The 14,071-nt window shown below is 38.7% G+C and overlaps 1 protein-coding gene across 1 annotated transcript in view; it reads left to right on the top strand.

The window, feature by feature from the left end:
- Positions 1 to 14,071, top strand: part of SORCS3 (sortilin related VPS10 domain containing receptor 3) — a 271,115-nt gene that overhangs the window by 198,150 nt on the left and 58,894 nt on the right. The window contains 3 exon segments of the mRNA XM_042818330.1: positions 8,423 to 8,512; positions 11,270 to 11,449; positions 13,272 to 13,418. Of these exon segments, the coding sequence (XP_042674264.1) occupies positions 8,423 to 8,512; positions 11,270 to 11,449; positions 13,272 to 13,418 (417 nt within the window).

The raw sequence follows: 14,071 nt of genomic DNA, 5'->3' as shown, positions 1-14,071 counted from the left end.
CCATTTCTCGCTTAAGTTTGTGTCTCTGTGAGTTGATAGTTGATAGACCCTCAAGGTAACTTTGGCCTGTTTGATTTGAACTCGCTGTAGGTCAGTGCAGAGATGTGCAGATGGGCAATCAATATCCATCACAACTGTTTTTTATGCCTTTATTTTTCTCTGGGCTGGTAAAGGAAATCTGTACCACCTTCAGCTGAAGTCCATTTGAAGTGTGGCTCAGACTTTCAGTGCTTCCATGGCAGTGACAGAGTTTATGGGCACATCAAAGTCTCGTGAGTTTTAGAAGAATCTAATATCTGGTTTGAATTTGCCAGTCCAAGTGAATCCCTTTTGAGATGGTTGTGATTTAACCCAGCAAGCAAAGAAATGCCACATGGTGTTTTGCTCGCCCACCTCCCAGTTGAATGGGGGAGAAAATTGGAAAAAAAGGTAGAGCTCGTAGGTTGAGATAAAAGCTATTTACTAAGACAGAAAAGGAGGAGAGAAAGAACAGAAATGATAATGACATATACAAAACAAGTGATGCACAAAGCAATTGCTCACCACCTGCGAACTGATGCCCAGCCAGTCCCTGAGCAGCAGCTAACCCTGCACAGGCCAGCTCTCCTGTTTTATACTTTTTTCACATTATATCGTATTGCATGGAGTATATACCTTTGGCTAGTTTAGGTCAGCTGTCCTGATTCTGTCATCTCCCAGCTCTTTGTGCCACTCAACACTAGTGGAACAGTATGAGAAGCTGAAAAGCTGAAACATCCTCGATTCTATATCGCACTGCTCAGCAACAATATAGCATCAGTGTGTTATCAACATTGTTTTTATTCTAAAACCAAAACATGGCATCATACCAGCCACAGTCAGCTCTGTACCAACTGAACCCAGGACAGAGATGGACACTCAAATCTGTCTCTAGGGCTAGAGCCTGGTGGTCTCACCTTGTAAGGACAAGGATTGGAACCTGCAAGCTCTATTTGAAAAGGGTCTCCTGTGTACATCAGGCTCTACTCCATTTCCAGTTTAGATGAGAAGTTCCTTGCACCATTAACCAGAGAGGCATGCTGAGAGGCACTACATTATCACTTTCCAAGGCCTTTATAGAATGAGAACATGGGAGCCTCTTTCCTTTTCTACTCCCATAGCATAATTTATCAAGGTGCAGGCTGAAATTCATAAGAGGGTTTTTCGTGCCTGGTCCCCACGTACTTGCAAGGCATTCCCATATTAATCACTGCTATTGTCTTTCCCTTGACCCCTTCTCTTGGAAAGATTACTTGCATCTTTTTATCTGCTTCTAGCATCTTTTTATGCTGTTTCATCTGTGATCTGAACTTCTGGGAACCTCAAGAACCACAGCTGTCTCTTGACTCTTGATTCCTCTGATTTAGGTTGTCCTGGGATATGTGAAGGTTTCATTCCCTAAAGCCAAGCTGCTCTGGTGGTTGTCCTTTCTTCTTAGAGTGATATGATGAAAGCAGAAAGTGTAAGGTAGCATGGAAGATGTGTCTTGGCTGGTATTAATAACCCTCCTGAATGAGATGGGATGGCAGCATTAACATGTAGGAGCAGAGGATGGTGGTCAGTCACAGCTTACATATGCAGCAAGCATTCCATGTGAAAAGTTTAAGTCAAAACGCTCTTATTAACCCCTTCAAATAATTTTGTACTTAGAAGTTTTTGCTTAATTCAGAGAAATGTACAGCAGAGTAATGTCTCAGTCTGCTCACTTGGATGAGTAAGAACAAGCAAACCCGGAATTTCCCCAGATGTTCCTATGTGATGCAGCTTTGTGCAACTCTCGTAATACAGATCCAAATAATTCCTCTGGCTCACAGGAGCAAACATTTCTGCCAAAAGCTGTTGAAGCAAATCAGTGTTCTTTCTCATCAGAAAGTCTCCTTAGAGCGCACAGATGTCAGCATTTGCCCATAATTACTGGTAGCTTCTTGTGGTACCTATCAGTGATATAATGTTTTCTGAATGCTTGGCATCTCATCTGTGTGTGTCCAAAAATCTTAGCTGAATCAAATTCTATTTTAATCCAAATTGATGTCTTTATGAGTACTAGGTTTTTTTTTTTGGTTTTTTGGGTTTTTTTTTTCCTTCAGTCTTAAAGAAAAATTTGATTATTTCTAGCTTAAGATCTTAGATGGGGGGAAAAATTCTCTTTAAGATTTTGTAGAGGAAAAGAAATTCGTAATTATTCTGTGACATGTATCTTATAGGAGAACAATGTAGGATGAGAGATAATGGCTTTAAGTTGTGCTGGGGGGGGGGTTCAGGTTGGATGTTATGAAGAACTTCTAAGAAATAGAGGTGATGCATTGGAACAGGCTTCCCAAGGAGGTGGTGGAGTCACTGTCCCTGGAGGTGTTCAAGAAAAGCATAAATGCCACGCTGAGTGACGTGGTTTAGTGGGCATGGTGGTGATAGGTTGCCTTTGGACTGTAGATAATCTTAGTGGTGTTTCCAACCATAATCATTCTATGATTCTATCTTAAGCTTAGCTCAGATAGTTTATTACTATTACTGCTTATAACTATGGTTATTTAGAAAACTTGGATAGTAAGACATGAGCATATGTTTCAGGTTTATTAAGTATTTAAGGCTGGCTTTGAATCAAATACGTGAGTAGACATTGATCACCAGTCACAGCTGAGATGGTACCAATTCATATGGATACCCAACTTCAGCTCTCAAGATGTCAGTTTAATAACTTAAGTAAGAAATTTCCCCAAGAATAAAGAAAGGAAAAGTGGCTATGTATTCTCCTATATTCTCCTTCCTCTTTTTTTTTTTTTTTTGAAGCCTCTTAGTGAAATGAGATAGAAGGGGAGAAATTAAACTTTGATTTCCTGGTCTGAAGCCTTCTCATTATTTTCATAGAGGCTAAATGCACCATGTTCAAATATATCTTTCTTTCCTCAATTTTTTAACTAGGAGCCAAAGGTCTTAACAGAAATCAATCGGTGCAATTTATTTTTAACTTCAGCCTGCTTAGTTCTGATTGATTTTTATCTTTGCGATCGATGGTGGAGAGAACAGCTTGACGGGACAATGGAGCACTCTCCAACTTGTAGGGTTGGTCTTTGAGTCTTTTATTGAAGAAATCATTAAAAGCTTATTATGAAACTAATAGGATGAAGATGTTTAAATGATGAACATGATTACACTTGTTTTACTGGTGAATAATGCCTGCCACAGCTGATCTTCTCTTGCCCCTATTTAAAATGCTGGACATAGCTCCAGTGGGAGAAATTAATCCATACAAATGAAAGAAAGTGCATGCCATGTGCTAGTTAAAAGCTCTTCTTAAGGCAAGATAGGCACTAAGGAGTTAGCTACTTTCCTACTCACTGCTGGGTATTTTCCATCCATTTCTTGCACTGTTTCATCTTTGCTATGCCAAATGTTACTGGGTTTGGAATGTGAAGCTAAACATCTGTTGAAAAAATAGATTAGCATTCTTCTTGCCTTATTTATTTATTTACTTAAATATATTTTCTTTCTGTGGCTTTTTGAGCTGTACTTTTTATCACTCTCTACCCTGCTCACATCTTATATGATTTATCAGCAGTGTCTGCAGCTGGAGATGTAAAGAATTGCCATGGCAGACTCACGTTTCCTCTGAAATCCCTCAGGAGATTGAATACATACAATTATTCGCCTCTCTTAAGATGGTTTCTGTGTAGGTAGTGTATGTTTGCAGCTCTAACATGGCTGATATTTGGTACAACTGTGCATGTTTTCTGAAGGAGTTGGTTTTAAAATTTCCCGTATTTTCACTTAAGACTTTTTATTCTGTTGTGTGCCATCACAGTTCTGAGGGGAGAAGTACATGAATGAATGGGTATGAGGCCTATATAATTAATGCTGCTTTGCCTTAACAAAAATTTGCTGATAAGTCTGACACTGTGTGGTAAGTGTTAAAAGCCTGCTGAATTTTCCAGGCAGCTTGAGTGTGCTTAGCCCACTACATTACTATAGAAGCCTTTCTACAGCGTGGAACTCTATCTCCTCACACTCAAGTCATTATATGTTGCCTTGATGACTGTGCAAAAGCTATGATACTAATGAAAAACAGGGAGATAATAATTCAGGCTAGATTGTACCTACCACAGTGTGGCTTATGTACGGCAGTGGGGAAGCTCAGCACACAGAAACATCTGGAAGATGATTAGTCTTGGCCATGATGAGTAGTCAAAAAAGAAGAGTGTTACTTGGGGCTCATTCAGGTGTTGATCCCTCCTGAATCTCTTGTTTGAATGGCTCTGGCTCTGAAACAACCAAAATTCTTTGCTAAGGAATAAATCTACTTGTCATAACTCTTCCACACTTTAATCCTCAAATTGACTCAGGAGATTTTATGCCTGCAAGGAGAAAGGGTAACTAGTGTTAAAACAGTGAGAAGAGATGCCAGGGCACACTGTGGAGGTGGAAAGCACAGATCAAGCATTACAGTTTTATACATCATTTCTCATATTTTAATTTCTACCAACTTATTTCATGTTCTCTGGGAAGGAGAGAGCTCTACAAGCTGAGCTAGCTGTTTCATCAAGAAGTGAGAAATTTATTGGAAATAACATCCGAAGACATACTGTCAACAAGGAAGTTTAAAATTTGGTTCTGTAATCGACTGAGTTGCCATTTACTAGACTTGATGTAGGAGGTGAATTACTGGAATTACGAATGTCTAAACATGTTTAATGATTGTAGGTTGAGCTGTGCTATTACCAATTCTCTTTTCATATGAACATTTTCAACAATGCAAAAAAATAAAATAGATGTCCTGTTACAATAACTGTGCAGGACAAGTGATTGTTTTCCTTGTAAACTACCCAAGCATATAAAGTATATAGAAAAGAGCTCTCTGTTGTCTTATGCTGTGCTCTCTGTACACTGTAAATGTTTCACGACAAGACTGTGCCTCTGACATGTAGTGTGTGTGTGTCTACATCAGTGCATCAGTGCATACATTTATCCTTTCTGTGAGTTCTTTGAGCAGCAGGAAGCAAATGTGCCCTTGCTGAGCCCAGAGTCATTTTGGAGATTTAGTCATTCCATGCTGGTTACAGCAGTACTTGTCTTATGCTGGAAGTTATGTTTGCCAGCATCAGCAAGCCAGGAAGTTAAGATGAAGTTCGCTATGCTGCATTCATTTTCCTGACACCACTTTGGGTGTCTTTATGTTCTTGAACCTCCTTATAACTTGTTCCACTTGTCTTCCTAACTCTTCTGAATGATAAATGTGTTTTTTTGTTTTATGGTTAGGTAAAACCCAAATCTGCTTTTAAAGAGCCGTATCAATGTTTCTAAGCATGTCTCAGAAATTGTAGAGATGAATGGATTCTGTGACAGATTTTCTAGTATTCTGGAGCCTTGTGAACATATTTCTGTTTTCTTCTGTGTTTAATGTACTGTGTTTTGCAAATTGGGATGGATGATGATCTAGTATTCTATAGATGATCAGAACTCTTATGTTTTTTAAAGAGAAACTTCTCACGTTTCTCTTAAATGCCAACTAATGTGAGACCACCCTTTCATCTTGTAACAGAACATGGAAGTATTAAAGAAGAATTAGTAGATCACGAAAGAGGGAAGGAGGAAGGAAGAATACAGGTTGGGAAAGATAAATGTGTTTAAAGGCAAACACGTTTGTCCAAAGGAATCATTTCCACTGACCAGAAGCCAATTAAACACATAAAATAGAAATCGAGAAAAACAGATAAACCAGCCAGTCATTAGCAAAGGAGAAGGAAAAAAGACAAACCCAGCTAATTCTGTACTGAGCATGACAGATGAGCTCACAGCAAATAATTGTGTGACATTCATCAAATGTAAACTAAGAGGGGGCATTAGAGAGGATAACACTATCATAATCTCTGGGATTTACAATGCCTGAGATTTTGCTCATAGGGAAAGTTCATCAAAATAAATTAAGTTGGTCCTTCCAAAATTCATTCTCTACCACAATGCTTGCCAAAATTTTGTTGAAGGCTTGATCATTTTTTTTTGGAACAGTTATAACCCTGGATGTAAATCATGTAAAAATGAAGTTTTGGCTGAGATAATCTTCACGCAACTCCTGCCAACGGAATTTGTGGGTGGCTTCCTATTAACTGGCTCAGAAAGATCGCAGGCCGCAAAGATTTTTACTTCTAAACCTTTGTCAAGGTGACCTTATTGCTAGGTAGAGTGCTGAAAGAGAGTGTATCTAATGTACAGTGAATTTGAATGGTGTTTGAATCCTAAAGTTTCTGCTTTAAAGAGTCAAAAAGCATACACTTGCAGTAGTATGAAACTTTTTAACTATGTAATGGGTGTGGCAGATTTGAAATAGAACCTGTTTGTGGCACAGAGCTGGGGGAATTTGATCACCCCTTGATCTTGGATTGTGAGCTGTTTCCTATGTTAATTAATCATTATAGCATCCTTGTGAAGTATATAAACATTCTTATCTGTATCTTAAAGCAGAATCAATGCCTATGTCGCAGTCCATCAGAAGAGGTAGGTATTGAGCACAGGGACTTAGCCAAGTAGTCTCTGGACATATTAATTGCAGTCTTTACCCTGTTATATACACTAAGCTGGCATTGAGGTCACAAGTGGTGTAAAACAAGTTGATGCTGCACAGTTATCTCAGTTACAATGTGGGTCTTCCTGTGCAGGTCAGAAATACTACCAAGAGAATAGGGGATACTGAAATATTCCCTGTGCTTTTAAGGTAGAATCACCTAGAAGTGATGATGCTTTGTGCAATGTATTTACATTTGATAAGGAGATACAATTGCTGCAGATACTAATTTTATCCTTTAAGTTGTATTGACTGTGTATCAACAGCATAGTTTGTTCTTCACTATAAAAACTTGATTTTGGTAAGATAATACTAGATGGGAAAGATATCCTTTCAAAATAACACTACAGCCCTTTCACTATCTTCACACCTGGAGGGCAGAGCCCATAGATGCTGCTGTGTCAGTCCGCAATGAGCTCTATCTGCAGTGAGAGTCAAGTGACTCTTGTTCTCTCTCTGCTCCTGGCTTGTTTTGAGACTATAGGCAAATTGCTTTTCATTTGCACTTCTATCTCACCTTGGCTTTAGCTATATGTTGTCTATAATTTCAGTTCACTATGATATGGGCTTTTCCTGGCTTCATATGTGATATATGGCATAATGATTGTTTTTTTATGTTTTATTTTTTATTTTGGGAGTAATAAATGTGACTGTAATAACATTACAAGTAAGAATGGTAAACAGGCAGAAGGAGAAATCTCTATGTGTGCAGCCTGTCCTATTACTAAACCTTATTTTCTTTCCAGTTTTTCAAGCTGTTAATAGAAAAACCTTATCTTGACTAGATTAGGTACCAAATTTCATGACCAGTGATATAGTGTCCTTCAAATGACAACTTCTCTAGGGAAGAATGCTACTATCTAGAGGTGATATCTTACTGAGAATATAATTGATGCTATAGAAATATTCCATGTAAGCTTATTCTGAAATATCACTATCAGATAAAAAGGAGTATATCTAGAAAAGAATCATGGACCTTTGTTAGCTTTACTGGAAACCATAGAAGCCAACAAAAGCATATAATAAATGCTTTGTGTTATTGTTCTATCTCAAAAACTGCAAGCTTGCCAGAACAGCAGGATATAGAAAACTCACCAATGTAAGCCTGGTTGTAGTGAGATCTGAAATGGTGCCAAAGAACACCCATGACAAGAGTAAAGGACTAGTGACAAGTTTAAAATCCCATATATTGCACATTATCAGAGCTAGATTTCATCGATGTATCGATGTACGGCATTTGTATGCAGCCTTTACACCTCCTCCATTCCATAATACCACAGACTTGGACATCTATCAGTTTCCCTTACGTTCTCATTTAGGGATGATATGATTTCAGAAAAGCTAGCTTTATAGGGACAGAGAGCATCTAAATGCTTAGCTTTTTATGAGAACACTCTGCGTTTACTGTTTGTATTAAATAATGTTTGTGTGCAGCTCTCGTGTTAGTCACTGCAAATGATTGTTGAAAGACAATTGGAGAGACTTTAAATTACTTGGCCAAGGTAGTTGAATTCAAACCATGTGATGAAAACCAGGTCATTTTCTTTCTTCCACGCAAGACCTTAAACTTCACAATTTTCACTTTTTTTGTGAGATACCTAACATTAAAGTCATGCTGGAATTGAAGCATGAGAGATAAGCTGTGCCATTGTACTTTCCATTTTAAGTAATAATTGTCCAACCCTCACAAGTCTGGGATTTCTCTGATGGAGTTATACAGAGGCTTCCAGGGACAGCTGTGCAGGTCGTAGAAAAGATATCTGAAAAAAAATAGTTGTTAAACCCTCGTAGAGGTGTCAGCATACGGTGTCTCACAAGGGCCATCACTCACTTTCTTTGATGTTTCCACAGGTGACAGCTGGTGGAAGAGCAAATTACTATGTGTCATACAGACGGGAGCCTTTTGCACAGATTAAATTGCCCAAATACTCTCTTCCTAAGGTGAGTGCACCATTTATGAACACAAACAAATAATACCTTTAATAGCATAGCTTGCCCAGTGGTGAAGCATCCTCTCTGGGAAACTACATTTGTTGTGCTTCCTGAATAATCTTTCTTAAATATGAAGTTAGGATCTTTATCTGCCTTTGATCTGTGAGTATTTCAGAAAAAGCAGATTCTGTTAAGAGCAAATGGGAATGAACAAGTACCTCAAAAAATAGGCAGGCTGAACCAACTCCTCCTGGACAGATCTGCTATGAACTGTTTTCCCCAGTCTTGTTTTACTTTTTACTAAAGATTTCTCTGGTAAGCCTTTTCATAGCACTGGGGGTACTGGAAAATGCTTAGGATGCTGTGTACTACTGCAGTCTCTATAATGTGTTCCATAGAGTACAAGACACAGCAGATCCACTGTCCACATCCCATGTTTGGAAATTGTCAATAAATCATGGAATAAATCATGGAAAAAAAATTGACTGCCTCAGAAGTTGTGTCTTAGTGATACTTTGGATGCATAAGAGCACTGTATGATGTTGCTTATGAGATGACTCAGATGGCAGTGCCTAAGATGAGCAGTTACTGGCAAAGCTGGGAAGGAGGGAAGCCAGTATTTCTCATACAACTGTGCTGGCTTTCCTCACTTAGGGTTTAGCTATCTACCAGATGGAATGTGTCAAACCTCAGCGAGAATACATCCCTGAAATGATACTCAAATTGTCTAATGCAGTCCTTACTTAGAATTGTGCAGAGCAGAAGGGACCAAACTTAAAGCTGCCTTGACTGATACAAGTTTCTAGGTAGCTCAGACCATTCCTGCTCTTTGTAACTGAGACTACTGTTGTATAGGACTGATACTGCAGTAATGACCTTCCCCTTTATTCCATAAGTGAAAATTTTTGTGTGGTAACTCTGTAATTGTTGCGCAGAGTTGAATGGTGCTATGGATATTGCCAATAATGTACCTACAGCCTAGCATATACTGGATTCTTGCTTCAGCTTTTGGCTGTGAACTTTTACTAGCTGTGAGAAATTTGTAGTACTGTACCTTGACTTTTTCACATTTGGGTTGATGATAGTTCACAGTGTACTGACACTTGTATAGCACAAATATAGTTTTGTTTTTTTTTTTGTCCTTCTATGCTATTGTCAAATGTCTGACCTGCTTTGGAAACATCGCTGCCTTTTTCATGAGAAAAGTGGTATTTATGCTTCCGGTTTACTGAGTATTGAAAGCTGCCCATCAATAAAAAGACAAGTGAATGGAGAGAATGAGTGCCCTGTGTGTGTCCTGACTGATGCTGTCATAGGTTGCTGGCCTGCTCTGAAATGGGTTTTTTTGGTGGCCTTGGTTTATAACAGATGCATAGTAAAAAAATCTGTATTGTTTTTGTTATTTAAAAATCAAAAATATTTTTAAGTAAGATTTCATGGCAGTCATTTAGCCATATAAAGGAAGTTGTTCGTGTTTCTCTTAGTCATCAGAAAACTTTTGCTGTACTGTAAAAACTCCCCTATTAGTTGTACATTAGTGAGTTATGCCTGAGCTGTGTGCAATTGTGAGGCTGGTAATGGGGTAATGCAGTATTTCCACTGCAACTGATCAAAACAGATTGAAGTCACTGAGAGATTTGCTTTATTTTCATGCTGCTAGTCTAGGTTGTGTATGTTTTTAGTCTGCAAGGAATTAGAAGTGTTGTGCAAGATCCAAACATTAATCAGGGTTCCTTGGCATCCTGGGAAAATTTTGAACTTATAGGTAAGTAAAGTCCCACATAGCCATTGTGTCTCTGATTCTAGTGGATCCAGTATTAGTTCATTCAGCAAGGGTGGCAGGGATGAAGTGTTTCAGTACTTATCGCTACACTGAAAATCATTTTCAGGTTGTGAACTTGCTTTAAGGAAACACTGAGGAAATGCACTGTCAAATCTTTGATATTAAAACTTAATGGAGGAAGCTTCCAGTAGAGCACTTAAACAGACTGCCCAGAGAGGTGATGGATGTCCTGTCCCTGGAGACATCCAAGGTCAGGCTGAATGGGGCTCTGAACACCTGATCAGTCTGTAGGTGTCCCTGTTCATTGGAGGGGAGTTGGACCAGATGGCCTTTAATGGTTCCTTTCAACTCAAACAATTCTAAAATGTTGTCGGACCGTGTCCTGATCACTGGAAGGAATCCAGCAAAGGTTGGTGGGTGGTCTGGTGGTTTGGTAGTCGCTATTGGACAAACATTCCATAGAAAATTATGTTATTAAAAATCACTACCAACACTATCTTAAACTCCTTATGCCTCAACTTCAGGAATATGTAAACTCACTTTGTTGTTGTTGTTCTTTTAAACTAATTCATTACCTGTTGGAAACAAAGTCTGTTAGGTAAGCATGTGGATGAAAATTGTCTCTAATTTAGCTACAGTGGATCTACTGAGTATGGGAGAACTCCTGGCTCCAAGCCTGTGAATCTTCCATGAATGATAAAGCTCACTTTCAAATTTATAAATAAAAAATGAAGCTAGATGAAATTCCTTAAAGCTACCAAAAATGAAGAAAGGAAAAACCCTTTGCCCACCTGGTGGTCATTAAAAAATGAAAAGTCACAATAGTGATAATTTATTGGCTTCCTCTAACAGAAAATTGTTTAACATACCTATAATTCACACTCCATCTCCATTCTTCCATAAGTCATGGTAACTATTACATGTCCCAAAGGGCAAAGAAATATAGAGGTCCTATTAATAGGTCTTTTTTCTTCTTTGTACAGGACATGCATATTATAAGCACAGCTGAGAATCAGGTATTTGCAGCTGTTCAAGAGTGGAACCAGAATGATACATACAACCTGTATGTTTCGGACACCCGAGGGGTTTACTTCACTCTGGCCTTGGAAAATGTGAAAAGCAATAGAGGACTGGAGGGGAATGTCATGATTGACCTTTATGAGGTATGTAGTAAAGGTCATCCTACAAGAACTACAACAGTTCAGGCAAGTGTAAATCACTTACCATCCTTCCAAGATCTTCATTTGTTTTGGAATCAGCCTAGAGGCACTTAGTGAATTTGATGCTAAGCTTACTCATGTGGGGATAGATACAGAGTGTTCTGCTATGCACATGATAATTGTTGTGTTTTTTGTTTTTTTTTTTCTCAAGTGAATGTCTAGATATGCTATATAACATCTCCAAAAGGGAAGACTGTTGTCCCTTTCATTCTAATCTAGATGTCTAGAGAAGGTCTAGAAATACAGGTGTTCTCCTTTGGATAGCTAGAGACATCTGGTCACAGGCAGGGAATATAAATTCCACCTTTGTAAGCACTAATCAATAAGTGAATTGTAAACAAAAGCTTATAGGTGTCATTTGTTTAGAGATAACAAATAACATTTACCCTTAGTGATCTGTTCTCATTCTCTTGCTAGGCTTTTTAGTTGTCCATTCAAAGTAGTTGCTCCAGTTACTGGTTTAGTCAAAGCATCCTGGCTTTGGTGGATTAATCCTACTGGCTGAAAGATCTGCTGAGGTTCAGAGCTCAGTGCTCTGCCAGCAAGAAACAGCAATATTAACTTACTGGTAATACTAATAGTGGTTGCAGAGTAACTTGAGAAAGTTTTAGTATAACACTGAGAAATGTGTTTCCAGTTTCACATAAGTCAGGATTATATAAAAATTTATTTCAGCCAGAATAATGCCAGTTAAACAACATCATGAATTTGTTCATAAAAATCCAATTAGTTTAAGGCAGTGAGTAACACAAGTAACACATGGATCATTACAAAGGACAGGCTTTATATTTTATTCTTGCTTGCTTAAATATATTTTCCTGCCTTTAAAAAAAGATGTACTTCCGTATTGTGGTAAGCCAGCTGAAGTAAACATGCATTATCTCCTATTTCTGGGCAAAGTCAATATTCTCCACTTGTGTACTAGTCTTTATTGATAAATACCAATGGAGATTTTCATGGGGTCTTTCCAAGGGTAGTGTCACTCAAGGGTCTTTAGAGCTGGAAGTATTTGCATCCTGGCTCTTGCCTGGAAGTTCCAGATTTGCAGCAAGCTCCTCCTTCCTGTCTCACTTTCAGAGCTGTGCAATAGAGACCAAACAACATGAAATCTGCTTAGGAACATTTTTTCCTAAATGCAGTCCTTTTTGGCAGGAGTGCTTTATGTTGGAATTGGTTCTGTTGACAAAAATCAAAACGTTTGGAACAACTGGGTTGATTTTGACAGAATTTGGGAATGGAGGAAAATCAAGTTTGCAAAACATCAGTGTTTAGACATATTCAGGTTTTCTTGAATTCTGAAGAAAAGAAGGAAAAAAAAAAAAAAAGCCTGAAACAAACAGATCCCATCTGCTTCTGGTGTGACCTGCTGCCTTCCATGTTATGGAAATCTGACGAGGGAGTGAAGTGGACCACATCTCCAGGATTACAGATCTAATGTGAGAGGTGGTTAATGCTGTCCTGTCAAGCTCATCACTTACCTGTCTGCAGCCATTTAGGGAAATCTGTAAGTGGACTGTTTGATAGGGATTTGCTCTATGAGTACGCTTGTCTTTTTCTTAAAGAGAGAGGAATGGCACAAGGCCCTTTCAACTGTGTAGGAAGTAACAAGATGTACTTGTAATGCCATTCACAACCTTACAAGGCTGGACTGAGATAGCTTTATTGCTTTTGCAGAGAGCTTTTGCTGCTGAGGGTGCTCAGATGGGCCTTTCCATTGGCCTGATCTTCCGATATATTTTTTTTCATCTCTCTCCGTTTTTCCTAGGTAGCAGGGATCAAAGGCATATTCCTGGCTAACAAAAAGATAGATGACCAAGTCAAGACATTCATTACCTACAACAAGGGCAGAGACTGGCGTTTGCTGAAGGCACCAGACACCAATCTGCGAGGCGATCCTGTAGTTTGCCAGCTGGTGAGTGGCAGACCTTTTCAAAGGTCTCAGAAAGCTGACTCCTTTTGAGGCTCTTACATAAGTCACTGGGTTAAAAAAACTTCAAATGAAGCTGAGTAGGAGGGATTCTTGCCTGTCAGAGAACTGCAGAGTCAGGTGCTCCACAGTAGGGCACAGTTTACAGATAAGAGCTTTAGGTTGGATTCGCAACGTAGTTCAACATCATTCGGTGAACAGTTATGTTCTATTCTTTCACAGGGACTGTAGCCCCATTGTTTCCAAGGAGTGGTGTTTTACTGGTGACTTTCTCTGTGTGTTTTCCTCCTGATTTGCTAGGGGTTAAGAGAGTTCCTTTAAGTATATTGCCCTTAAATTCTGTGACGCTGTACAAATAGAAAATTTTCACCATCTTGCTTCAACTTTTTTTACGCAACTTAAAATAGAATATGAAAGTCTTTAGTGGAAAGTACTCTAGATCAGATTGATGGTAAAAAACAATGCAGGTTTTTCTCATTTCTTCTTAATGCTCTCAGGTACTTCTATGGTGCTAATTCAAAAAATGAACATATGCTTGTAACAGTGCTAAGAGTAGAGGGGTATTTTCAGGAGGACTAGAGCATCTGTCTTCAGTCAACAAAGGTTCCTCTTTTTATTTGACTTGTTGAATGTTGAAA

This window comes from Centrocercus urophasianus, unplaced genomic scaffold (assembly GCF_019232065.1).
Source record: "Centrocercus urophasianus isolate 14NV4802_14NV808 unplaced genomic scaffold, USGS_Curo_1.0 seq_17, whole genome shotgun sequence".
NCBI classification, from domain to species: Eukaryota; Metazoa; Chordata; class Aves; order Galliformes; family Phasianidae; genus Centrocercus; species Centrocercus urophasianus.
This window is presented reverse-complemented; position numbering and strand designations above follow the sequence as displayed.